At 43.7% G+C, this 27583-nt stretch overlaps 1 protein-coding gene and 1 long non-coding RNA gene across 2 annotated transcripts; one reads left to right on the top strand and one right to left on the bottom strand.

Annotated features, from left to right (window-relative positions):
- Positions 1 to 742: 742 nt before the first annotated feature.
- On the bottom strand, positions 743 to 18494 carry LOC100661413 (zinc finger protein 304). The gene is made up of 3 exons (XM_010586643.3): positions 18088 to 18494; positions 14682 to 14808; positions 743 to 10286 (listed from the first exon to the last, which is right to left on the bottom strand). The coding sequence occupies exons 1-3, from the start codon at positions 18118 to 18120 to the stop codon at positions 8821 to 8823; spliced, it is 1626 nt and encodes a 541-aa protein (XP_010584945.1). The 5' UTR covers positions 18121 to 18494; the 3' UTR covers positions 743 to 8820.
- Positions 18431 to 22677, top strand: LOC135232711 (uncharacterized). Its single transcript, XR_010323290.1, has 2 exons — positions 18431 to 18875; positions 19092 to 22677. It is a non-coding gene; the product is annotated as an uncharacterized LOC135232711 (long non-coding RNA).
- Positions 22678 to 27583: the final 4906 nt, after the last annotated feature.

Here is a 27583-nt window from a genome sequence, read left to right as displayed (position 1 = left end):
GAAGAACACATACTTTTGTGGTTACGAGGCGGGGAGGGAGGGAGGGAGGGAGAGGGTTTTTTATTGATTAATCAGTAGATAAGAACTGCTTTAGGTGAAGGGAAAGACAACACTCAATACATGGAAGGTCACCTCAATTGGACTGGACCAAAAGCAAAGAAGTTTCCGGGATAAAATGAATGCTTCAAAGGTCAGTGGAGCAAGGGCGGGGGTCTGGGGAACATGGTTTGCGGGGACTTCTAAGTCAATTGGCAAAATAATTCTATTATGAAATCATTCTGCATCCCACTTTGAAAAGTGGCGTCTGGGGTCTTAAATGCTAACAAGCGGCCATCTAAGATGCATCAATTGGTCTCAACCCACCTGGAGCAAAGGAAAATGAAGAACACCAAGGCCACACGACAACTAAGAGCCCAAGAGACAGAAAGGGCCACATGAACCAGAGACCTACATTATCCTGAGACCAGAAGAACTAGTTGGTGCCCGGACACAATCGATGACTGCCCTGACAGGGAGCACAGCAGAGGACCCCTGAGGGAGCAGGAGATCAGTGGGATGCAGACCCCAAATTCTCATAAAAAGACCAAACTTAATGGTCTGACTGAGACTGGAGGAATCCCGGCGGCCATGCTCCCCAGACCTTCTGTTGGCACAGGACAGGAACCATCCCCGAAGACAACTCATCAGAAATGAAAGGGACTGGTCAGCGGGTGGGAGAGAGACGCTGATGAAGAGTGAGCTAATTATATCAGGTGGACACTTGAGATTGTGTTGGCAACTCTTGTCTGGAGGGGGGATGGGAGGATAGAGAGAGAGGGAAGCCGGCAAAATTGTCAAGAAAGGAGAGACTGAAAGGGCTGACTCAAGAGGGGGAGAGCAAGTGGGAGTAGGGAGTGAGATGTATGTAAACTTATATGTGACAGACTGATTGGATTTGTAAACGTTCACTTGAAGCTTAATAAAAGTTATTAAAAAAAAAGATACTTACTGTCTTAATTATCTAAGGCTGCTATAATAGAAATACCACAAGTGAGTGGTTTTAACAAACAGAAATTTATTTTCTCACAGTTTAGGAGGCTAGAAGTCTGAATTCAGGGCCCCAGCTCTACAGGAAGGCTTTCTCTCCCTGTGCACACTGAGGGAAGCTCCTTGTCTCTTTTCAACTTCTGTTTCTTGGCTCCATGGTGATCTTCATATGGCATGGATTATATCTTTCTCCACCTCTGCTTGCTTGCTTAATTTGCTTTTATGTACATCAAAAGAGATTGATTTAAGATACACCCCACATTAATACTGTCTCATTAACATAACAAATAAAACTCATTCCCAAGTGGGATTATAACCACAGGTATTTTGTTGTTGTTGTTAGGTGTCATCGAGTCGATTCTGACTCATAGTGACCCTATGTACAACAGAACTAAACACTGCTAGGTCCTGCATCATCCTCACAATCACTGTTATGCTTGAGCCCGTTGTTGCAGCCACTGTGTCAACCCATCTCCTTGAGGGTCTTCCTCTTTTTCGCTCTCTACCAAGCATAATGTCCTTCTCTAGGGTCAAAGGCAATGGGCTGGGCGAGGAACTGATCCCTCCTGATAATATGCTCAAAGTATGTGAGACGTAATCTTACCATCTTTGCTTCTGAGGACCATTCTGGTTGTACTTCTTCCAAGACAGATTTGTTCATTTTTTGCCAGGCCATGGTATATTCCATATTCCTTGCCAACACCACAATTCAAAGACATCAATTCTTCTTTGGTCTTCGTTATTCATCGCCCAGCTTTTGCATGCATATGAGGCAATTAAAAACACCATGGCTTGGGTCAGGAGCACCTCAGTCTTCAAGGTGACATCTTTGCTTTTTAACACTTTAAAGAGGTCTTTTGCAGATTTCCCCAATGCAATGCGTCTTTTGATTTCTTGACTGCTGCTTCCATAGGTATTGGTTGTGGATCCAAGTAAAATGAAATCCTTGACGACTTAAATTTTTTCTTCATTGATACTGATGTTATTATTGGTCCAGTTGTGAGGATGTTCGTTTTCTTTATGCTGAGGTGTAATCCATACTGAAGGCTGTGGTCCTTGATCTTCATCAGGAAGTGCTTCAAGTCCTCTTCACTTTCAGCCAGCAGGGTTACACCATCTGCATAACGCAGGATGTTAATGAGTCTTCCTCCAATCCTGATGCCCTGTTCTTCATGTAGTCCAGCTTCTTGGATCATTTGCTCAGCATACAGATTGAAAAGGTATGGTGAAAGGATACAACCCTGATGCACAATTTTCCTGACTTTAAACCATGCAGTGTCCCCTGCTCACTGGGGTACAGGGGTGTCATGGATTGAATTGTGTCCCCCAAAAATGTGTATCCATTTGGTTAGGCCATGATTCTCAGTATTGTGTGATTGTCCACCATCCTGTCATCGGATGTGATTTTCCTATGTGTTATAAATACTATCTTGATGAGGAGATGGGATTAATGGCAGTTATGTTAACGAGGCAGGCCTCAATCTACAAGACTGGGTTGTGTCTTGAGCCAATCTCTTTTGAGATATAAAAGAGAGAAGTGTGCAGAGAGACATGGGAACCTCATATTACCAAGAAAGCAGCACCAGCAGCAGAGCACGTCCTTTGGACCCAGGGTTACTGCTTGGACAAGCTCCTGGACCAGGTGAAGATTGCTGACAAGGACCCTCCTCCAGAACCAACAAAGATACAAAGCCTTCCCCTGGAGCTGACACCCTGAATTTGGACCTCTAGCCTCCTAGACTGTGAGAATAAGTATTTCTTTGTTAAAGCCATCCACAAGGGGTATTTCTGTTATAGCAGCACTAGATAAGTAAGACAAAAGGTTAGGATTTACAACACGTATTTTGGGGGGACACAATTCAATCCGTAACACTTAACAAATGTCATTTTCTGCAAATAAAATGGCCGCGGGAGTCCCAGTCAGAGAGTATGTGGAAAGAAGGCATCTTATCCCTAAGGTAAGGGTCTAGGACACCATGATCTCATCTTCTCGCTGAGAAACATTCACTGTTTGACATGTGGCTGCAGTAACAATGTCTCCATAAAGAGCTGCGATGATCTCAGAAAATGTTAAGTGAAATGTGGAAATTTTAGTAGCTGAGAGCTACTAAGAATGATTACATCATTATTAAAAATTAGTAACAGACCAGAAGAAACATTGTGCCTGGCTCCACTACTGATCATTCTTATCAGGGCCACAGTAGGTGGACCCAGATAGAACAGAAGAAAAACACAGAACAGAACATCAAATTCTTAAAAAGTTCAGGCTCACTGGACTGCTTGAGACTAGAGGACTCCTTCAGACTACTGCCTTGAGATATTCTTTAAACCTCAAACTGAAACTATTCTCCGAGGTCACCTTTCAGCGAAATAACAGACTGGCACACAAAATAAAGGATATTACCCTTGAGTACCGTGCTCCATTAAAAAAAACCGTCTGTATGAGACCAAAAGGTCAACAATTTCTCTAAAGCAAAGATGAGAAGGGGACAGGGAAACTAGAGCACTAGAAACTAGAACAACCAGATGCAATTAAAGAGAATGTTGTCCCATTGTGAAAAATGTTAACAATTGTCACTGAACAATTGGTACACAAATTGTCAAACGGGAACCTAATTTGCTGTGTAAACTTTCACCGAAAACACAATACCATATTACAGGAAAAAAAAGTAGTGGAAATAGCTCAGGGAAAACCTATCTGCGACATGTGACAAAAGTTAAGATCTCAATGAAGTTTGGGCATGAAGCACTAATGTCTGAAAAGTCAGAGAATGAAGAGAATGAAACTGAGCAGGTGGCTGTGCTGGAACCTTGATCATAATGAGGGTTTTGCCTCCAAAATGCGTTTTTCATCCTTAAAAACACTGAGTGATACCCATTAAAATAAAGAGGTAAATAGGACATTTAGAAACAGTTCTTTTAGAGTCCTTACTGTCAAAGGGTCTGGATTTCAGCCTTCCTGCAGAGCTTTCCTTCTCTATCTGGGGCTTGAAAAGCCCCTTCAGGGTCATAACAAAGCAGTATTTCTCGAGCTGATTCAGATATGTTGTTGTTCAGTGTCGAGTTGATTCTGACTCATGGCGACCCCACGTGTTACAGAGTAGAACTGTCCCCATAGCTATTCATAGGCTGTAAATCTTTCTCGGAACAGATTGCCAGGTCTTTCTTCTGTGGAGCCTCTGGGTGGGTTCACACTGCAAACCTTTCGGTTAGTAGTTCACACTGCCAACCATGTGTGCCACTTAGGGACCTCCGTGGGGAGAATAAATGACCTCCGTGGCCTCAGTTTCTCCACCAAGAAGCTCAGACTTAGCCTCTGGCCAGCAGTGAGGACTGTCTGGAGAGGTTCTCCTAAAAAGATCTGGACACAATGGAGGCCTCCGGAGGTCCTACAAACGGTCCCCCTCTTCTCTAGCCTCTCCCTGTAAGAACCTGGCAGAGATCAAGAAACAGCTTCAGTGGTGGACACCAGCTCAGGACCTCGTGGGGTCCCTCTGCAATTGTAAACCTGGAACACTAGCCCAGTTGGCCATCCACCTGCTTTGGTCACTTCGAGGGATGTTGGTGACAACTCTGGCACCATCCCTCAGTGTTTGCAAATCTCCAGCCCCACAAGCTGGGGCTTGGAAGCATTGCCTTTCTCAGAACACTGGTTATCGGAGTTGGATCCCAGCACAAGATGCAGCAATGGTGCTGGGTGCGCAGGTGTGCCATAGTATTACTGTCCCGTAACCATCTTCCTATCTGCCAATGCACATTAATAGCTACTAATGGACATAAAGTACGTGGCCCCAGGGGGAGATGATTGCCCTCTGGAGGAAGGGCTGTTCTCCGGCACCGGTAGATCTAGCCCACTCTGAACCGGGGCAATAATTGATGCCCATTGCCTACAGGTGACCTTCTACTTTTATTGCCCTCTTTCACTGCCCCTTTCCCTACCTGTTCTCTATATATGCTATTTGGCATGTAAATTTGGCTGTCTGATTAGTATTTAATCCAGGGAGGAATTTAGGGGTTCTTCTCTCAAAACATGAACTGGGATATGCTTGAGTGCAGTCTAACATCATCTTGTAGACGAGAGCCTAACTTTGGGGAACCTAGGCTGATGATGACGTGTCCTGTTCTCATCCCTGTACTGTTTATTCTGTTATAAACGCCTGTGGATCACACCATTAGCAATGTCTGGTCCATGCTCTGCTCCAAACGGTCCTTCTCTAAGAACTTGTGAATATAGTGACATTGCAAGCACCATCTGGAGACTCATTAGGAGTGCATTTCTCACTCGCAACCCCAGACCTACTGAGTCAGACACTCTGGAGTTCAGGCCAAAGAATCTGTGTTTTTATAAGATCTCCAGGTGATTATGATGCACGTTCAAGAATGTTCCATCCTTCTGTGATTCCTGTGGATTGGGTACATGCACCTCTTAAGACAAAAAGGAACTGCCTAAAGTGATGGTATTTTTGAACTGAGATTGCAAAAATCACATCTGTACATGTTTTCCTAATTCTTCTTCTATTACATATTAGAGAAGTACTATATTATACGGTTGCTATGAGTCGGAATCAACTCAATGACAATGGGTTTGTTATATATGAAGGACCCTGGTGGCACATCGGTTAAGCACTCAGCGGCTAACTGAAAGGTTGGCAGTTTGAACCCACCAGCTACTCCGTGGAAGAAAGAGTTGGCAGTCTGCTTTAGTAAAGACTGCATCCATGGAAACCCTATGGGGCAGTTCTACTCTGTTCTATATGGTTGCTATGAGTCGGAATTAATGTCGTCAGCAACGGGTATGCTATACAGGAGGGGACCTGGTGGTATAAATAGTAAAAGCGCTCAGCTGATGACCAAAAGGTTGGCAGTTTGAACCCACCCAGTGGCTCTATGGGAGAAAGACCTGACGATCTGCATAAAGATCACAGGCATAAAAATTATAGCCTAGAAACTCCTTTAGGGCAGTTCTACTCTGTTGCATGGGGTCACTATGAGTTGAAATAGACTCAGCAGCACCTAACAACAACATGCTATATAGAAGGTCTCTAGATGGCACAAATGATTTGTGCTTGACTACCAGCCTGAAGGTTGACAGTTTAAAACCATCCAGAAGCATGTGCGAGGAAGGCCTAGAGATCTGCTTCCATAGATTATAGCCAAGAAAACACTACGGAACAGTCCTACTGTGTAACATATGGGGTTGCCATGAGTCAGAACTGACTTCACAACAACAGGTTTGGTTTTGTGCTATATACAGTAGACCCTGGGTGGTGCAAACTTTACATGCTTGGATGCTAACCAAAAAGTTGGTGCTTGAGCCCACCCAGAGGTGCCTCACAGGAAAGATCTGGCAATCTACTCCCAAATACTGAGCCACTGAAAACCCTATGGTGCATATTCTATTCTGACACTCATGGGGTTGCCATGAGTCAGAGCAGGGTCAACAGCCACTGGGTTTTGTTTTTAAATCTAGAACACAAACTGAGATTACTATAACTAAACAGAAAAATACCAACTGTCAGAGGGGTTGTGAGGCAACTGGAATAGTCATACCCTGCTGCTGTGAATATAAAATGGTACAATCACTTTCCAGCACAGTTTGTGGTAGTTTCTTTTAAAAAAATAATACACTCATCAACCCTATGACCCCACCATTCCATTCCTAGATATTTACCCAAGAGAAATAAAACATATATCCACCTAAAAGCTTGTACACAAGTCTTCACAGCAGCTTTATTCATGATAGCCAAAAACTGGAAAGAACGAAACCACCTATTAACAGTTGAATGGATTAAAAAAAAAAAAGTGGTATATCACAAGGATAAAAAAAGAGTATATACTGTATGATTCCATTTAAATAAAATTCTAAAAAAAGGATGGTGACAAAAAGCAAATCAATGACTTGCTCGGAACTGCAGGGAAGGAGATTAGACACAATTGAGAGGAACGGATTAGGAAGGGACGTGGGGAATCTTCTGAGTGTGTTCGATGTGTTTATTATCATGACTGTGATAATGGTTTCAAAAGTGTATGCACATGCTAAAACAGAACAAATTTTACACTTTAAATAATGCAGTTTATTGCATGTAAATCCTACCTCAATAAAGCTGTTAACAAAATGTTCTGCATAAAACGCCTTTATCTACCATGCCTCTGGGTTAGCACTCAGCTGCTCTGTGAGAAAGACCTGGTGATCTGCTTCCATAAAAATTATGGGCTAGAAAAACCTATGGGCAAGTTCTGCTCTGTCACAGGGGGCCGCTATGAGTTGAACTGAACTACATAGCACCCAGCAACAACCACTATGCCTCTTGGAAAATCAGATCTGCCAACTATTTTGACTCTACCATACCACTCTTCCCAACATGTGAAACTGGTGTCAACGGCAGCAGAAACTGGAGCACAATGAAGACCATGTCCACTTCAGTCACCGGAAATGCTGGCTAGGTCAGAGAAGCCCCACCCCTGGACTGAAGGACTTGTATTCTCTCAGGCCTGGACTTCCTGCCTATGCAGCAATGGCCATAAGGTTCCACACTCAAGGGAGGCTCCGGGCCTCCAGAACCCTTTAGATTGTCAGTCATGCCAAAGGAGATAGAGGTCTACAGGTCTTGCAAATTTCCATACACCCTCACCCCACACAGCCAGAATCACATGGCCATCTGTGGATGTCACTTTATAATAGACACACCCCTTCTCATTTGCCACAGTCTTCCCAACTATCTCAGTATTTCTGTACTGAGTGTCTCTGTACCAGTTGATTCCCACCTGACCTGTGGCTCGTACAGTCAGTGACTCCTACCTACAGGACTCTGAATGTCAGTGGGCTGGCTCCTGTACAAGTCTGGGAGACAGCAATTTCTCCACACTGGTGGGGAATGTGGGACAATTCCTGGGTACAAGAGACCCAACTCATGCATGCTATGAAGTGCACTGGAGGGTGCTATCAACATTCTCCTCCTCAGGATGTTTTCTGGGCTTACAGGAAATCCTCATAACCAGGCCACAGGATTAGGTTCACAAAGTCTTCAGTTCTACCTGAAAGGTCATGGGCAAACTCCACTCGGACGTTTTTTCTGCCATCCTCTTGTCCCCTCTAGGCACATAAAGTTGGGGGCACCCACAAAAGGTGTTCCCACCTTCATGCTGGCAGACCCTATTCTTTTCTCAATTCACTCCACACGGTAAACAGATCTCCCAAGAGTAAAGGCTTACACAATAACACCTTTATCGCTCCAAGAACCAGAACAGCATGAGACAGGCAGTTACAAGGCTGCGTGACTTGGAAGCAGGACAAATTCATCAGAGCTATCACATGTACAGCATCAATGAAAAAGGGGCGACTTCTTTGGAAGCCTCTAGTAGATGCCAGCTCAAAGCCTTCTGGCCACAGCTAGATCATGTCCTCTCAGAAACCAGTCATACGGGAGGAAACGAAGACTCTCAAGAGGGCTCAAAACACTCGTAATTCTCTCCAGGGAACAGGAGAGACAACACAAAGTCTGTCTTCCCTGAATGTATTGTGGTGACTGACACACACTGGCAGTGACATAACCCAGGACAAGAACCCAGGACATTTTAGAAAGTGCAATGCAATGTGTGCCAACTTCCAATACATGTGGCACTCAGTGGGAATCCCCTCAGTATGGGCATCTGAATGGACGAGGCTCACCTGCTGGCTGACGGCTCTCCCACAATGGGTACTCACTGGTGTGAGTCCTACTGGCTTGAACAAGGAAATAGCATATTTTATGCACTCATAAAATCTTTCTCTGTGAATATCCTGGTGTTGACAAGTTAAAGAGATGCAACTAGAGAGTTACCAAAATTATTGTACTCATGAGACCTTTCCCTAGAGTGCACTTGCTTGTGCCGAACAAGATGGGACCTTCTCCTATAGGCTTTCCCACATTTGCCACACACATACGGCTTTTCTCCAGTGTGTGCTCTCCGGTGTAAAATAAGGCTGGAGTTGCGGCTAAAGAATTTCCCACATTCATTGCACTCATAAGGCCTTGCTCCAGTGTGGACTTTTATGTGTTGGACAAGGCGGGAGCTACTGATGTAGGTTTTCCCACATTCACTGCACACATAAGGCCTTGCTCCTGTGTGGACTCTCCGGTGTAGACTGAGGCTGGAGTTGCGGCTAAAGCATTTCCCACATTCGCTACACTCGTAAGGCTTTGCTCCAGTATGAATTCTTTGGTGAACAATAAGATTGGAGCTATGGGTGAAGAATTTCCCACATTCGCCACACTCATAAGGCCTTTCTCCAGTGTGGATTTTCTGGTGCTGAACAAGGGTGTCTTTGCGGCTGAAGGCTTTGCCACATTCACCACACTTATACGGCCTTTCTCCAGTGTGAGTTCTCTGGTGTTGAACAAGGTGGGAGTTTCTGCTGTAAGCTTTTCCACATTCGCTGCAGTCATAAGATCTTTCTCCAGTGTGAACTCTCTGGTGCTGAACAAGGGTGTCTTTGCAACTGAAGGCCTTCCCACATTCACTGCATGTGTAATGCCTTTTTCCAGAATGAAATTTCTGGTGCGTCCTGAGGTGGGACAGGTCAGTAAAGGTCTTTCCACACTCCTTGCCCACATGGGCCGTTTCTCCACTGTGAGCTTTTCTGTGTTTAATAAGACCTGATTTCTCCTTGAAGGCATTTCCACATGTGAAGCATCTGAAGGGTCTGTCTTCAGTCTGAGTGATCCAGTTGTTGAGGAGAGTGAAGGTCTTCAGGAAGGCTTCCCCACAGTTGTTATAACTGAACACCGCCTGTCCAGTGTGGGCACCCTGGTGCTTGCCAAGAGTGGAGCTGTGCAGAAAGGACTCCATGCACTCAATCTTTTTGGATGGGCTCACCCCAGTGTGAATGGCCTGTTGCTGGAAGAGGCCAGGGCTGTCCAGGAAGTCCGTTCCTTCCTCTCTGTACATGAAGGGCCACCCTGGCATGTGGACTGCATAGCTCTTCGCAAATGAAGCTTGATTGTCATTTTTTCTGAATGGATTCTCTGCACTGTGTGGCTCCTGTTGCTGGTCAAAGTTTGCACCAGACAAGAAGTCTCTCCCACTTGGCCCACATGTGCATGGTTTCTGGGTAGGGTGTGATCCCTGGTGCTGAGCCAGGTGTACAACGTTTTCCAAGATTGGGTCACACCTCTCACAGGGGTAGGCTTTCTGGGTGGACAGAGTCCTGACCTGTGAAACTCTTTCCAAAGAAACATCCTGCTCAGAAGGTGTCACCTCCTCTGCTTCACGCCAACAACCTGAAAGCAGAGACATGTTGGTGAAGTGCAAGCTGACACTGGTGGAGAGCTGCAGCCCCATCATAAATGTATATGTGACATAACTAGGAATGAGTTCATGGGATTGTTGGTGAGATGGGGGAGCTAGGGTCAGGGCGATTACGAGCCTGTTGTCCGTGCTGGGCCTCTAGAGGTCACAGAATGGGGCAATACTAACACTGGGTAAACATAAGGCAGTGTACAGTACATGGAGAAGAAGGAAGTTCTCCAAATCCGCTGCAGACAGGTATCAGCAGGGCTTTGGCTACAGGTATCAGGTGGGCCCTGTCCAGAAGTGTGTTTCCAGGCCCAGTAAATCTGACTGCAAGGAAATAGCTAGAGTTTAAGGACGAATAAGGTTATGGGCACACCTCAAAACACACTAAACACAGACAATGTTGCAGAGCACACAGAGGACAATGGATGAGACATCGAGGCTAGAGAAATGGGGAAACAGCCAAGAGATGGAAGACAGAGAAGAAATGACAAGTATGGTGAAATGAGTTCCTTTTTCTGGCCTTTTGCATTGGCTCTTTGGAAAAACAGCTTGAGAGATTTTTCCCCGAAGCCCCGAGGAATTACCTTTGTCCTAGTTTTCTACCCCAAAGGGTTTCCTACATTTCCTGGGTAGCTGTAAACAACTTGGTTTGATACTTTTTATCTGGTCCTCGTCCTGTTTTCAGCCTGCCCTGTGATTGTTATGGTGCACATGGCAGGGATTGGTCAACAGACTGTGCAAAAGAAGTTAGTTTTACCCTACTATGCAGATGAAGTCTTTGTGGCCTACCAAGAAGGGATTGGTCAGTTTTTGGTCCCACTGGGAGGGGCCATGCTTAAAATTGATAAGAAGTCGTGTATATAAGCAACCAACCCCACAGAGGTTTGTCAGACAGAAAAAAGCAGGAAAAATAACAGTAGGAAGAAGCAAAAGAAAAAAAGAGAGAAGAAGAGGGAAGAGAAAGACAGAAGAGAGTAGGCAAGGAACCCCCTAAGTGAGCTGTAACACGGGCTAAGGGCTGCAACGTGAAAGACAGCGAGAGGCCCAGAAGGGGCCCAGTGGCAGAGGTGATGATAACAGGCCCCGAAAGGGGCTGGCAGAAGAGTCAGTGGTGACAGATGATGGGGGCCAAGGGAAACCTGTACTAAGGAGGCCAGGAGGAGCCCTGCATGGGCCCAGAGGAGCTGAGAGAGCTGCCTAGTACTGAAAAAGGGAAGTTTTGCCTACATGCTTCCTGATTCTGATCCTGAGTTATAGCCTGTTGCTCCTGATTTAAAGTTGTTCCTTGTTGCTTCCTTAATAAACCCCTTAACTCTAAGTATGGTCTGTGAGTTCTCTATGACCACTTCAAAGGATTCCTGTAGCTAGTAGAAAAGCAGAGGGTGCTATGGGGAGAAGGGGTGGTGTCAGAATTGGTAAAAAGTTTGAAAAGTCTGACCTTCACTTCATACAGATCAACCTTGAGCTGATCTTGATTTGTATTAATCCTCCTGAACTTAGATAGGTTCTCCCAATACTATCACTACTACTCCTACTACCAACCGTTAAACTAAAAAGACCTACATTTTTAAGAGTACCAAGAAGAAGAAAATAGAGAACTACTATATTGTTGTTGTCGTCAGATGCCATCAAGTTGATTTTTGACTCACAGTGATACCATGTGAGAGAGCAGAACTGCCCAATAGGGTTTACTAGACTTTAATCTGTAAAGAAGCAGATCACCAGGTCTTTTCTCCCATGGAGCTGCTGTGTGGATTCAAATTGCTGACCTTCCAGTTAGCAGCAGGGCACTTAAGCATTGTGCCACCAGGGTTCCTTTTACAGAACTACCGTGTGACTCAGCAATTCCAATCCTAGGGACATAATCAAAAGAATTAAAAGCACTTTTCACAATAGCCAAAGGCGGAAACAACCCAAATGTCCACCAATAGATGAAAGAATAAACAAAATATGGCACAGACATATAATGGCTGGTGAATTCGAACGGCCAACCTTTTGGTTAGCAGCCAAGCTCTTAAGCACTGCACCACTAGGGATCCAAATGGAATGCTATTGAGCCATAAAGAGAAATGAAGTGCTGATCCATGACAGAACATAGATGAAGCTTGAAAACATCATGCTGAGGTCAGTAAATCGTAAAAAGACAAATATTTTATGATCCTACTTATAAGAAAATACCTAGAATAGACAACTGCACATAGAGAACAAAGTTTATTAGTGGTTACCAGAGGTGGAGGAGCCCTGGTGGCACAATGGTTAAGTGCTCGGTTACTAAACAAAGAGTTCTTGGTTTGATCCCACAAAGTAGTTCAGTGGGAGAAAGACCTGGCAAGCTGCTCCTGTAAAAATTACAGCCTAGAAAACCCTATGGGGCACTTCCCTGTCATATGGGGTCACTATGAGTCTTAAAATCAACTTGAAGGCACCTAACAACAACAACCAGGGGCAGGAGGGAGAGGGAAAGGGGGAATTCACTCCTAAGGAAACACTGAGTAGCTATTTATGGTGACGGAAAATCTGGCAACAGACACAGCCTAGAAAACCCTACGGGGCAGTTCTCTGCCATATGGGGTCACTGTGAGTCTTAAAATAAACTCAGAGGCACCTAACAACAACAACAACCAGGGGCAGGAGGGAGAGGGAAAGGGGGAAGTCACGCCTAAGGAAACACTGAGTAGCTATTTATGGTGATGGAAAATCTGGCAACAGATACTGGTGATGGTCGCGCAATATGATTAATGTAACTGGTGTCACCAAAATATACACGTAAAAAATGTTCAACTACCAAATGTTGCTCATACATATCTTTACAACAATAAAAAAAAAATAATAAAAAAGAGGAGGAGGAGAAGGTAGAAATGATGTATTACTACTGGCCTGGGCAACAAAACATCGGTGCACACAGAACAGGTTGAAAGTACAATGTGAGCCCAGGCTTGACATCACACCCGCCACCCCCACAGCAGGGCCAAACCCGCGCGGGGCTGATCCTGGTGTGCCTGGAGTCCTGTTCACCCTTTCAGGCACCTGGGTCTTTCTGCCCCTTTCCAAACGGGCAACTACATGAGACCTGGAAGGTGAACGTCCTAAAGGAAAGATGACAGATGAGCGGCAAGCACTGGCCCAGGGCGACTGACCCCACAGAGAAGAAAACTAAATGTTAAAAAAACAAACAAAAGAACCTCCATAAGAATCTCAGGGGGCAGTGAGTTCTACCAGTGGGACACAAACTCAGAAAAGGAGGGTGAGAACAGAGGCACAACTCAAAGAGTGTAAATAACATCACTGAAGTGTAATAAGCAGAAATGGTTGAACTGGTGTACGTATTGCTGTGTATATTCTCAACAACAACAACAAAATAAATTACCTAATAGGAAAAAGAAAAGAAAACCTCCAAGGAGGATCTGGCAGAATAGTCCTGAGGCCTCTGCCAGCAGTGACCATGTCAGTCTCTGCAATTGCTGGCACGGTTGGGCCCCAGGCCATGCCAGCTAGAGACGGGAGGCAGAACCTGGGACACTGTGGTTCTGCTATGTAGGATCCGCCGTGTAGGATTTGTTGAGCCGACTGCAAAACTCCAGGGCCCCTAACTCCTTCCCATAATGCTCTGGGGCAGCAGGTGTTGGGACCACTCAGCGAGGTTTGGGATGCCACATACAGCCCAGTCCTGGTACTCACAGAACCTACTTTGAGCGCCTAAGAAGGCAAGGAGAAATGTCTCTGATCTGGCTGTGGAATAGATAGAGCTGCCCCTAGGGAAAAGAAGAACAAAACCCTCCCAAGATGCTGGAGTGTATGTGAGTGCCCGGGGAAGGTACCCTCTGACATGTCCCAATGATTGCCAGCTCCTGGTATTCTTTGCCTTGTGTAAACCTCTTCACTTGTGGCCTAACTCATTTCTAGGAACAAAATATGGCAAAAATGATGGGATGTCACTTTTGAGATTAGGTTACAGAAAGACTGGCTTCTATCCTGGACACTCATTCTTGCTCACTTGCTCAGAGAGAAGCCAGCCTCCATGTTATAAGGTACACTATGAGAAGGCCGACATGACAAGGAACTGCAGGAGGCCTCTGGTTAACAGCCAGTAACGGACTTATGCTCATAGCCCAAAAGGCCACAAGAAACTAAATCTTGCAAGCAACCACATGAGTGAGCTTATTAGTGGATTCTTCCCTACACAGGCCTTCACATGAAGACTGCAGCTCTGTCTAATAGCTTGACTGCAATCTCATCAGAAACCCCGAGTCAAAAGCTTTCAGGTAAGCTGTGACCAGATTCCTGACTCACTGAACGAAGGGAGATAATAATTTTCTCTTGTTATTAACCACTGAATTTTGGAGTAATCTGCCACATAACAATAAATAACAGGGACTTACCCAGGGAGGCCACCAAGGCAAAGTTCTCCAATATCACATTGTGGTACAGGAGTCTCTGAGCTTCATCAAGGAGTCCCCACTCATCCCAGGAGAAGTACACAAACACGTCCTCGAAGGTCACAGAGCCCTGAGATAATAGGGACAATTGAGCCCACAGGCAGTTATCTCTCCCAGCACTCCTGGTCTATCCACTCACACATCCACCTCCTGCTCACTTTCCTCTCCAGCTCCTAACTCAGAGCAGGTACCAGGCTCTGGCATCACTATTGTCTCCTTCTTCATGTTCAACTGATGACTGAATCCAGCCCAGAGCAGGACCAGGTAGGTGTGCAGATTGATACCATCTAAGCTCTGGAATGCAGGGTCCCAAACACTCTCCCACGAGGCAATTCTGGTGTTATCCTGATCATGCTTCAGATCATGCTTTCCACACACAATCACGCATGGGCTCAGCATTCTCCCATAAGCCTCCAATGTTGTTGTTGTGTGCCACTGAATTGATTCTGACTCATACTGACCCTCTATGACACAGGAGAAGCTCCCTGTAGGGTTTCCTAGGCTGTAATCGTCACAGGAGCAGATCATCAGGTTTTTTCTCCCACAGAGTGGCTGGTGGGTTTTAACAACTGACTTTCGGTTAGCAGCTGAGTGCTTAATCATTGTGCCACCACAGCTCTGAAGCCTCCATTACTATGGTCTTAAGGCCATCAGTTCACATTCGCAACATACACGTCAATATTTGGAATATACCTTTCTCACATCTGGGAACCCCACCGCTGACAACCCCCGGCCCACACTATTTGCATCAGCACAACATTCCCTATGCCACTCTACACATGGCATCCAGGGAGTGCTCATCTGTCTCTCTAACACTCACCAGCCCAACCCAGGTGCCCAGGAAAGGGGCCCTGTCCCTGCTTTCATCTTTTTTGTTCACTAATGGCATTGCCACCACAACCTGAAGATAAACCAGTTGTTGATTCCAACTGATGGTGACCCCATGTGTGTCAGATAGAACTGTACTCCATAGGGTTTTCAATGGTAATGAATATACCACGGACTGCCAGAAGAATAAACAAATCAGTTTTGGAAGAATAGTCAGAATGCTCCTTAGAAGTGAGGATGGAGAGACTTTGTCTCACAAACTTCAGACATGTTATCAGCAGGGACCAGTCCCTGGAGAAGAACATCATGCTTGGTGAAGCAGAGGGTCAGTGAAAAAAAGGAAGACCCTCAATGAGGTGGACTGACACAGTGGCTGCAACAATGGAATGGGCTCAAATATAGATGGTGAGGATGGCACAGGAACTGGCAGTGTTTCGTTCTGTTGTACACAATATGAGTTGGAAGTGACTCGATGGCACCTAACAATAACAGCATGATATTTCAGAAGTAGATCACAAGGCCTTTCTTCCGGGGCTCTTCTGGGTGGATGTGAATCTCCAACCTTTCAGTTAGTAATCAAGCACTTAACCATTTTTAAAACTCAGAGATTACTGACCTGTTACCCCTCCTAAATTCAACTCATGGCTTCACCCTACTCCATGTACCGGCCACCTTTGGACTTCTTCAAAATGAACACCTTCTCAGAACTCAAAACCTGTATGTTCAGCTTGATGCCTGAACCGAGGGGTCTATGGAACTTTTTAAACTCAATATGGCGTAAACCTAACTCCTGATACAGTCACTGAAAATAACTCCAACCACCAACTTCCTCTTCTCTATTGAGGGCATATCCATCATTCTACCAGGTAAAACCAAAAAAACTTTGGGGCCTTCCCTGATTCCTCCCTTTCTCTTGCTCACCCTTCACATTAGAAAATCCAGCCCCCCTATTTAAAAATCAGATCCCAAAGCCAACCACTTTTTCCACTTCCACAGTCACCCCTTGGACCCAGTCACTACTAGCACTCATGGAGACTACTGCAGTAGCCTCCTCCTTAAGAGCTGAGTCAGATGTGCTGCCTCCTCTGCTCCATATCTTCCTTGGCTTTCACTACCCTCAGAACAGAGGCCTGCCTTCTCAGGTTGCCATTGCTGCCTGATTCCAGTCCCCTGCTCTCTATTCTAAGAAACATAATTAAGACCGGCTGTTCCTTGAACCTTCCCAATTAATTCTCACCTTGAAGTATTTGCACATGCCTGTTCCTGGGTCTAACACACCCTCTGGTCTTCATCCTATTGGTTTACAGAAATGGGAACCTCTCCGCTTATACCTGTAGCCTAGATTCAGGAGCCAGGGACCCCAAACTCAAGTGCAGAGATAGGGACAGATGAAGAGCCCCATTACAGCACTACTTCTCATTAGAAAACCGGTCACCCCTACTTAAAAAACATATATAAAAACCAGCCACTCCTCTAACCACCACCACCACCACCACCACCACCACTCTGGTTCATCCACCATCAGCATTCACCTGGACTATTGAAGCAGACTCCATCCTGGCCTCCCTGACAACATCCCTCATCCCAATCTTGTCTCCACTCTGCAATCAGATTGTATCTGTTAAGACTGGAACAGAACACCTTCTCTGATCCAAACCTTCCCTGGCTCCCACCACCCTCAAAACAGAGGCCCAGCTCCTCAGGCCAACATTTCTGCCTTACTCCTGTCCTCTGCTCTATGTTCCCGAGAGACAGAATTAAGACCCGTGGCTCCTGAAACACTCTGTCACGGATTGAATTATGTTCCCCCAAAATGTGTGTATCAACTTGGTTAGGCCATGCCCCAGGATTGTGTGGTTGTCCTCCATTTTGTGATTGTAATTTTATGTTGAGAAGATTAGGGTTGGACTGTAATACAACCTTTACTCAGATTGCCTCTGTGATCCAAGGAAAAGGCCGTTTCCCTGGGGTGTGCACTGCACCACCTTTTATCTCTCAAGAGATAAAAGGAAAAGGAAGGAAGCAGAGAGTTGGGGACCACATACTACCAAAATAGCAGCACCAGCAGCACAGCGCATCCTTTGGACATGAGGTCCCTGTGCCTGAGAACCTCCTCCACCAGGGAAAGATTGAGGACAAAGACCATCCTCCAGAGCCCAGAGATAGAGAAAGCCTTCCCCTAGAGCCGACTCCCTGAATTTGGACTTGTAACCTACTAGACTGTGAGAAAACAAATTTCTCTTTGTTAAAGCCTCCACTTGTGGTATTTCTGTTATAACAGTACTAAATAACCAAGACACACTACTAACTCATTCTCATCTCCAAGTATTTGTACAAGCTGGTTCCTCTGCTTTGATAAGGTTTCCACACCTCATCCCACTGATCTCTGGGAACTGGAAAGGCTCCATACAATTTCCAAAAGAGTGACCGCCCTCCATGGCCTTTATACTCAGGCGAAGAAGAAATGAAAACGAAGCGTCCCAGGATACAAGGTCCTCTACATGAGAGACCCTCCACTCACCTGAGCCCGGTCCGTCAACTTAGCTGCAGCCATCGGATCCTGTGGGCAGAATAGGGTGTGAGTGGGGGGCGAACTGGGCGTCTTTCTCTGGATCCGGCGAACCCCAACACCTCCACTGGGCTAGGTAACCCACGCCTTCCCCGTGTAAAACGGTCGCAAACTAAGCAGCCACTCTCTGGGTGCCGTAAAGACGGAGAACACGCGCAGAGAACTGGTAAGCTCGCGGCCCCGACTGACACCCCGCGTGAGACTGCTCGTCCCATAGACCGGGGACACGGCTTCTAACAAAGGCACAGAGGAAGGCTCTATCCTCTTGAGCCCTCTCTCCTGGCCCGGTTTCGACAACCCGACGCTGGCCCTGACCACACCGCGGGTACTGAAAGGCGCAGGCAAATGACATCAACGATAGTGACGCCGGAACTATGGCTCCTGCCGGCCAGAAACGCCATCTTGGACTGTCATTGGTCCAACTTGCTAGGCACAGACTTCTGGGTAATGTAGTTTTAATCCTGTATCCAACCAGACGTTTGGCTCCTTTTTCGTTCTCCGTGTCAACAGCAAAGCGGCACGGCGCCAGGGGCAGGAGAAAAAGGATCAAGAAACTATGTCCTGAAGCGCCGAAGTTCTCTTACAGGGGACGCACCAAGATTTCCATGGTCACCAGGGACAAGGCCAGGAACTCAGAGGTCTCCAGCAGATGCCCCATTTTTTTTAATCCTTCTGCTTCTGACACTCTGGGAGAGCTGCTTCACCTCTCTGAGCTTTGAGGACCGGGATCCAAATTGAAAGTGAGTATACCTTGCCCGTGGGTTTTTTGTGTAGCAATGTTTTCAGACGCCCTTGTGGTGCATGGTGCTCAGCTGCTAACGGAAAGGTTGCCGGTTAAAACCCATCATCCGCTCCGCGAGAGGATGTGGCAATCTGCTTCGGTAAAGATAACAGCCTTGGAAACCCTATGGGGCAGTTTTACTCTGTCCTATAGGAATTTTTTTTTTTTTTTATAGGAAAGCTATAAGTCGGAATCGGCTCAACAGCAACATATTTTTTAATGTTCTCCCCGATACCGACTCACAGCGACCCCATGTGTGCAGAGTAGACCTGATCCATTGGATTTTCAAGGATATGACCTATCAGAAGAAGATTGCCAGGGCTGTCTTCCCAAGGGCCTCTGGATGGGTTGAATCACAAATCTATTGGCTGGTAGGTGCTTATTCTTTGTGCCACTCAGGGACTCCTAGTAATGTAAGTTCTTCTAATTCAGTGGTTCCCAAATGTTGGTCCCTGGTTTGGCAGTATCAGCATCTTCTATGAACTTGAAAATGCAAGTTCTGGGATCCAACCTAGTCCAAGTGGCACAGACACCCTAGGGGTAGGACCCTAGCTCAAGTTTGGGCACTGAGCTCTCTTTCAAAGTTTAGTACTGAAAAAATAAAAAAAAGGTCCTATAACTAAAATGGGAAAATACCGTAACTTACTTGATGGGAGGTGAGATGAAAAGTGCTTAGCACAGGGCCTGGCGTATAAAAATATATATATATATAGATACTGCAAAACACATAAGAGCCATTGTTGTTATTATCATGTTTATCACAAGATTCTCACATACAGTGGAGGGTAAGTCACAGAAGACACCTTTTAGCCAGGTTGCTGGTGATATTTTTTAAAACGTAAAATACCATAACTCCCTGACTCAGCCAGTAGCATCATAGTTGTTAATTTTTTTGCCTAAAAGCACACCTTTATACTCTTCAGTATTTTAAAAAATATCACACGCAGCAGGATATCATAAATCACTGGTAATTCTATTGCCCAAGGGATGCAGTCTTACAGGCCACATACTTCAAAACTTGGGAGTATCAGGACTAACTGCCTTCAGGCCTAAATGGACAGTGAACTTAACATGGTCTCGTGTCATCCTTTATTACATAGGATGACACAGCACTAATTCATGTCTAATTCACAGGAACCAGGGCCTTAACACCATCATGTCTTCCCCTCTGGCCCTCAAAGCAGGCAGATCCAGGTACAAATATGTGATTAGGAGATGGCTCAGCTCAGCCTGATATCCATCTAGTGATAGATAGGATCACTAGGTCCCGTCTTCATCAAGCCACTATCTTCCCATCATCTGATCCTGCAGCTTCAAGGGAGCACCAAATGCTGGGGAGATGGGGAAAATCGAGCCACTGAGCTCCAAGCAGACAATCCCAGAAGGAACCAAATGAGTAGGTATAAAGAAGAAACATTTTCACAATCATGTCTGCCCATATTCCATAGGCAAAACTCATTTGCATGATCCAAAATGAAGTGTAAGGAAAGCTGGGCCATGCTGTCCTCCTGAGTGTCCAGAAAAATAAAATAGTTTTGGTTAGCACCTAGCACCATCTATCAATTTGATCACTGGACCAATTATTAATGATGGAGTTGGAATTAGTAATGTGCCAGTATCTTTTAACTCTTCTTCAGATTACATACTGCAATGTGGTGCGACGCTTGCCTTGTTCAGAAGATTCAGCTACCTTAGGTAAATAAGTCACATGATAATACTGATTCTGATGATCAAATGTATTGGGAGACTGAGCTAAAGCCTTGTCAGGATACAATACCATAGGAAAATGACTGTCCTGAGGAAGAAGTGGGTTTAGCTAACCATTAGCTAATTTCTATGCTATATAGCTCTACCAAGTTTTATCATAAGCTACAAATAGTGGAGGAAGCACACAATCGTATCAGTACAAAAATATGAAATGTAATGGCTTTAGGATGAATGCACAGGAAAAATTAATTTCTTTACACCTAACTCTATCCCACATTGGCTTCTCCAAATATTAGGCATATTCATACTGATACTATTGCTGTATCTCATATGAATGCTGTACTAAGTGTGGATGCTCACATAAATATGATTGCTTTGCTTTACATGAGCTTTGGCCAAAGGGCTGGGGCTGGCTTATGCAATAAAGCATTACCCTTGCCCAAGGAAAAGTTTGAGCTTTTCTCCCCAGCTCCTGGGAGGTAATCTATAAGCTCTTGGAATCCCCTGCCTGTTAAGAGTGTCTCTGTTTACCTGGAAGCCTTAGCCATGCCAGACAGCCTATACTAACAATGTGATTTATGGTGCGAGACTTGGGCCATGCAGTATCAGCTGAACCTCTAGAGGGGCTGGAGACTAACATAACCAAGCAGGACGGTCAACTGTATCTACATGAGCAAGACACCAACTCTCTGGTAGGCTTAATGCAATTTGTATCAAAATCCCACCAAAACGTTTTGTATATAGATAAGCATGTCCTAGAATATACATGGAAAGCCAAAGGGCCTGTCGTTGTTGGGTGCCGTCAAGTCAGTTCTTACTCATAACGACCCTGCGTACAACAGAAGGAAACACTGCCTTGTCCTGTGCCATCCTCACGATTGTTGCTATGTCTTAGCCCATTATTGCACCTACTGTGTCAATCCATCTCACTGGGGGTCTTACTCTCTTTTGCTGACCCTGTGCTTTACCAAGCATGATGTCCTTCTCCAGGAAACTAGGAAAGTTAAATCAATCTTAAAAGAAGATTAAAGAGGGGAGAATCACATTACCCATTTTAAGATTTACTAGGTAATGAAGACACTGTGGTACTGACAGAGGTTCAGACACATATATCAATGGAAGAGTACAGAGACCTAAGAAATACACCAACATGAATATGCCCAACTGATTTCTGACAAAGGGGCAACAGCAATACAATGGAGGCAGGATAGTCTTTTCAACAAATGGTGTCAGAACAACTGAATATCCCTAGACAAAAGAAAGAAGGAAAAACAGAGAGAGAAAGAAGCAAATTCAACTTCAACCTCGCAGCATAATGGCAAAAATTAAAAACCATCAGAGATTTAAATGTAAAACATAAAACATTTAGAAGAAAGCAAACTTTGTGGCCTGGGGCATGGTGAAGGATTATCACACATTACACGAAAAAGACATAAAACTTCCATTCACAAAATGACAAGCATTAAAGCCAACACAATATGGATTCTCACCACAATCCTAATGCAAGACTACACATGTAGTTATTTAAAAAGGCTCTGAGGGGCTTCACAGTGGGTAAATGATTATTTTTATATCCATCTGTACAACATATTTTTTTAACGTAAGGTAATACTATGACATATAGCTCAAAACCCAGGTTCAAAGAAAATGCCAAAGGAGGAATAGCAAAATAATGTGATCAATGACTGATCACAGCATGGTGATAATTGTGAAACTCACACATACCTGCATGTACACATGCTGGTTTGCCTGTGGAAACTTACATCACTTACAGCAAATCTTCAACGATCTTTCATAAGATTAAATATAAGCTTCCATAAAGACTCAGCAAATACAAAATCAACAACAATGAAAAAGATGGAAAGCACATAAAGTAAAACAACTCAGAACAGAAAATTAAGAGGAACAAAGAAACGGTCAATAACATACACACAAAAATATATCAAAACGACAGCACTAAACTCATACCTATCAATAATTATGCTGAATGTAAATGGACTAAATAGACCAATAAAGAGACAGACAGTGGCAGAATGGATTAAAAAAAAAAATGCTTCATCTACACAATGCCTACAAGAGACACACCTTAGACCGAAAGACAAAAACAAGCTAAAACTCAAAAGATGGAAAAAAATATATCAAGCAAAAAACAATAAAAAAAAAAATGAGCACAAGTGGCAGTATTAATCTCTGACAAAATAGACTTTAAAGCAAAATCCACCACAAAGAATAAGGAAGGACACTATATAATGATTAAAGAGTCAGTACACTCGGAGGACATAACCATAATAAATATGCACCCAACAACAGGGATCCAGAATACATAAAACACTCTAACAGCACTGAAAAGAAAAATAGCTCCACTAAAATAGTAGGAGACTTCATCACATCACTTTCAGTGAAGAACAGAACATCCAGAAAAAGGTCAATAAAGACGCAGAAGATCTAAATTTTATAATCAACCAACTTGGTTTCATAGACATATACAGAACACCCACAGCAGCCAAGTATACTTTCTTTTCCAAGGCACATGAAACCTTCTCCAGAATAGACCACATATTAGCCCACAAAGCAAGCCTTAACAGAATCTAAAATATCAAAATATTACAAAGCATCTTGTCCAAACAATAAACCCATAAGAACAGAAAATCAATAACAGAAACAGCAAGGAAAAAAAAAAATCAAATACATGGAAACTGAACAACACCTCGCTGAAAAGCTACTGAGTTATAGAAGAAATCAAGGATGGAATAAAGAAGTTCACAGAATCAAATGAGAATGAAAACACATCCTACTGGAACCTTTGGGACACAGCAAAACCACTGCTCAGAAGTCAATTTATAGCAATAAACGCACATATCCAAAAAGAAGAAACTGCCAAATTCAAAACACTAACCCTACAACTCGAAGAGAAAACAAGCAGCAAAAGAAGCCCACGGGCACCATAAGAAAGGAAAAACTAAAATTACAGCAGAAATCAATAAAGTAGAGAATAGAAAAACAACTGAACGAGGTAACCAGACCAAAAGCTGGTTCTTTGAAAAGATGAAAAAAATTGATAAACCACTGGCCAAACTGACAAAAGAAAACCTCAAGAGGAAGAAAATAACCAGAATAAGAAATGAGATGGGTGATATCACAACAGATCCAAGGAAAATTAAAAGAATCATAACGGAAGACTATGAAAAACTGTACTCCAACAAATTTGAAACCCTAGAGGAAATGGTCAAATTTCTAGAAATACACTACCTACCTAAACTAACACAAACTGAGGTAGAAAAACTAACCCTAAAGCAAAAGAAGAGATTGAAGAGGTAATTAAAAAATTCCCAATGACAACAACAAAAAAAAACCCTGGCCATTAGGACTTCACTGGAGAATTCTACCATTCTTTCAGAGAGCAGTTAACACCATTACTACTAAAAGTATTTCAGAGCATATAAAAGGATGGGATAGAATACTCCCAAACTCATTCTATGAAGCCAACGTACCCCTGATGCTAAAACCAGGTAAAGATACCACTAAAAAAGAAAATTACACACCAGTATCTCTCATGAACAATATCCCTCAACAAAATCCAGCCTTTAGAATTCAAAAATGTCAAAAAAAAATAACTCACCATGACCAAGTGGGATTCATACCAGGTGAGCAAGGATAGTTCAACATTAGAAAACCAATCAATGTAATCCATCACATAAATAAAACAAAAGAACCACATGATCTTATTAATTGATGCAGAAAAGGCATTTGACAAAGTTCAACACTTATTCATGATAAAAACTCAGCAAAATAGGAATAGAAGAGAAATTCCTCAACATAATAAAGGGTGTTAAAAGAAAAGAAAAAAAAATTTTTTTTTTTTTTATACAAAGCCAAGAGCCAACATCATCTTAATGGAGAGAGTCTAAAAGAATTCCCCTTGAGAACTGGAACCAGACAAGGATGCCCTTTATCACCACTCTTATTCAACATTGTGCTGGAGGTCCTAGCCAGAGCAGTCAGGGTAGAAAAAGAAAAAAAGGGTATCCAGATTGGTAAGGAAGAAGGTAAATTATCCCTATTTGCAGATGATATGATCTTCTACACAGAAAACCCCAAAGAATCCACAAGAAAATTACTGGAACTAACAGAAGATTTCAACAAAGAATCAGGATACAAGATAAACATATAAAAATCAGTTGGATTCCTCTACACCAACAAAAAGAACATCAAAGAGGAAATCACCAAATCAATACCATTTACAACAGCCCGCAAGAAGATAAATTAGGAATACATCTAACCAAAGACATAAAAGGCCTATATGAAGAAAACTACAAGACACTATTTCATGAAACCAAAAGAGACCTACTTAAGTGGAAAAACATACCATGCTCATGGATAGGAAGACTCAACATTGTGAAAATGTCAGTTCTACACAAAGTGATCTGAAGATGCAATGCAATCTCGATCCAAATTCCAATGACATTTTTTAACGAGATGGAGAAACAAATTACCAGCTTCATATGGGAAGGGAAGAGGCTCCAGATAAGTAAAGCATTACCGAAGAAGAAGAACAAAGTGGGAGGCCTTATACTACCTGATTTTAGAACCTATTTTACAGCCACAGTAGTCAAAACAGTCTGGTAGTGGTACAACAACAGATACATAGACTAATGGAAGAGAATTGAGAATCCAGGATCCACCTATGAGCAGCTAATATTTGACAAAGGCCTAAAGTCTGTTAAATGGGGAAAACACAGTCTATTTAACAACTGGTGCTGGCGTACCTGGATATTCATCTGCAGAAAAATGAAACAAGACCCATAGCTCACACCATGTACAAAAACGGACTCAAAATGTTTCAAAGACCTAAATATAAAATCTAAAATGATAAAGATCATGGAAGAAAAAATAGGGACAATGCAAAGAGCCCTAATACATGGCATAAGCGAAATACAAAACATAACTAAGAATACATGAACACCAGGAGAGAAACTAGATAAGTGGGAGCTCCTAAAAATCAAACCTATGCTCATCCAAAGACTTCATCAAAAGAGTAAAAAGACAACATACGGACTGGGAAAAAATTTTGGCTATGACATATCTGATAAGGGTTTAATCTCTATATAAGATACTGCAAAGCCTCAACAATGAGAAGACAAATAACCAAATTAAAAAATGGGCAAAGGATATGAACAGGCAATTCCCCAAAGAAGACATTCAGGCAGCTAACAGATACATGAAGAAATGCTCACTATCATTAGCCATTAGAGAAATGTAACTCAAAACTACAATAAGATACCATCTCACCCCAACAAGTCTAGCATTAACCCAAAAAACACAAAATAATAGATGTTGCAGAGGTTGTGGAGAGACTAGAACACTTATACACTGCTCATGGGAATGAAAAATGGCACAACCACTTCGGAAATCGATTTAGCACTTCCTTAAAAAGCTAGAAACAGAAGTACCATATGATCCAGCAATTACACTCTACAAACAGAAGTACCATATGATCCAGCAATTCCACTCCTAGGAATATATCCTAGAGAAATAAGAGCCGTCACACGAATAGACACATGCATGCCCATGTTCACTGCAGCACTGTTCACAATAGCAAAAAGTGGAAACAAAATAGATGCCCTTTGACAGATGAATGGATAAACAAATGATAGTATATCCACACAATGGAATACTATGCAAAGATATAGAACAATGATGAATCTGCAGAACATCTCAACATGGAGGAATCTGGAAGGCATTATGCTGAGTGAAATTAGTCAGTCAAAAAAGGACAAATATTGTATGAGACCACTATTATAAGAACTCAAGAAAAGGTTGAAACACACAAGAAAACATTCTTTGATGGTTACGAGGGTGAGGAGGGAGGGAGAGTGGAATTCACTAACTGGATAAAAACCCAACCACTGCTAGATAGTAAACAAGAATTATCTTAGGTGAAGGGAAGGACAACACACAATACAGGGGAAGCCAGCACAACTGGACTAAACCAAAAGCTAAGAAGTTTCCTGAACATGACCAAACACTTCGAGGGACCACAGTAGCAGGGGCGGGGGTATGGGGGCCATGGTTTCAGGGAACACCTAGGTCAATTGGCATAACAAAGTTTATTAAGAAAATATTCTACATACCACTTTGGTTAGTGGCATCTGGGGTCTTAAAAGCTTATGAGCAGCCATCTAAAATGCGTCAATTGGTCCCAACCCATTTGGAGCAAAGGAGAATGAAGAACACCAAAGACACAAGGAAAATATTAACCCAAGAGACAAAAAAAAAAAACCAAACCCACTGCCTTCGAGTTGATTCCGACTCATTGCGACCCTACAGGACAGAGTAGAACTGCCGCACAGGGTTTCCAAGGAGCGCCTGGTAGATCTGAACTGCCGACCTTTTTGTTGGCAGCTGAACTCTTAACCACTACGCTACAAGAGACAAAAGGGCCACATAAACCAGAGATTCCATCGGCCTGAGATCAGAAGAACCAGCTGATGCCTGGGTACCACCAACGACCGCCCTGACAGGGAACACAACAGAGAGTCCCTGATGGAGCAGGAAAAAAGTGGGGTGCAGAACTCAAATTCAGGTAAAAAGACCAGACATAATGGTTTGACTGAGACTAGAGCAACCCCAAAAGACATGGCTCCTGACCCTCTGTTAACCCAGAACTAAAACCTTTCCTGAAGCCAACTCTTCAGACAAAGATAAGGCTGGATTATAAAACATAAAATAATACTCATGAAGAGTGTGCGTCTTAGTAAAAAAAAAGTAGATACAGGAGACTAAATGGGCAGCTCCTGTCAGGAGGCTGGATGAGAAGGCAGGAAGGGATGGGAGCTGGTTCAATGTACATGGGAAACCTGGGGTGGAAAGGGGGAGTGTGCTGTCACACTACAGGGATAGCAACTAGAGTCACATAATAACGTGTATACATTTGTGTATGAGAAATTAACTTGAGCTGTA

The sequence above is a fragment of the Loxodonta africana genome, chromosome 11 (assembly GCF_030014295.1).
Source record: "Loxodonta africana isolate mLoxAfr1 chromosome 11, mLoxAfr1.hap2, whole genome shotgun sequence".
NCBI lineage: Eukaryota > Metazoa > Chordata > Mammalia > Proboscidea > Elephantidae > Loxodonta > Loxodonta africana.
This window is presented reverse-complemented; position numbering and strand designations above follow the sequence as displayed.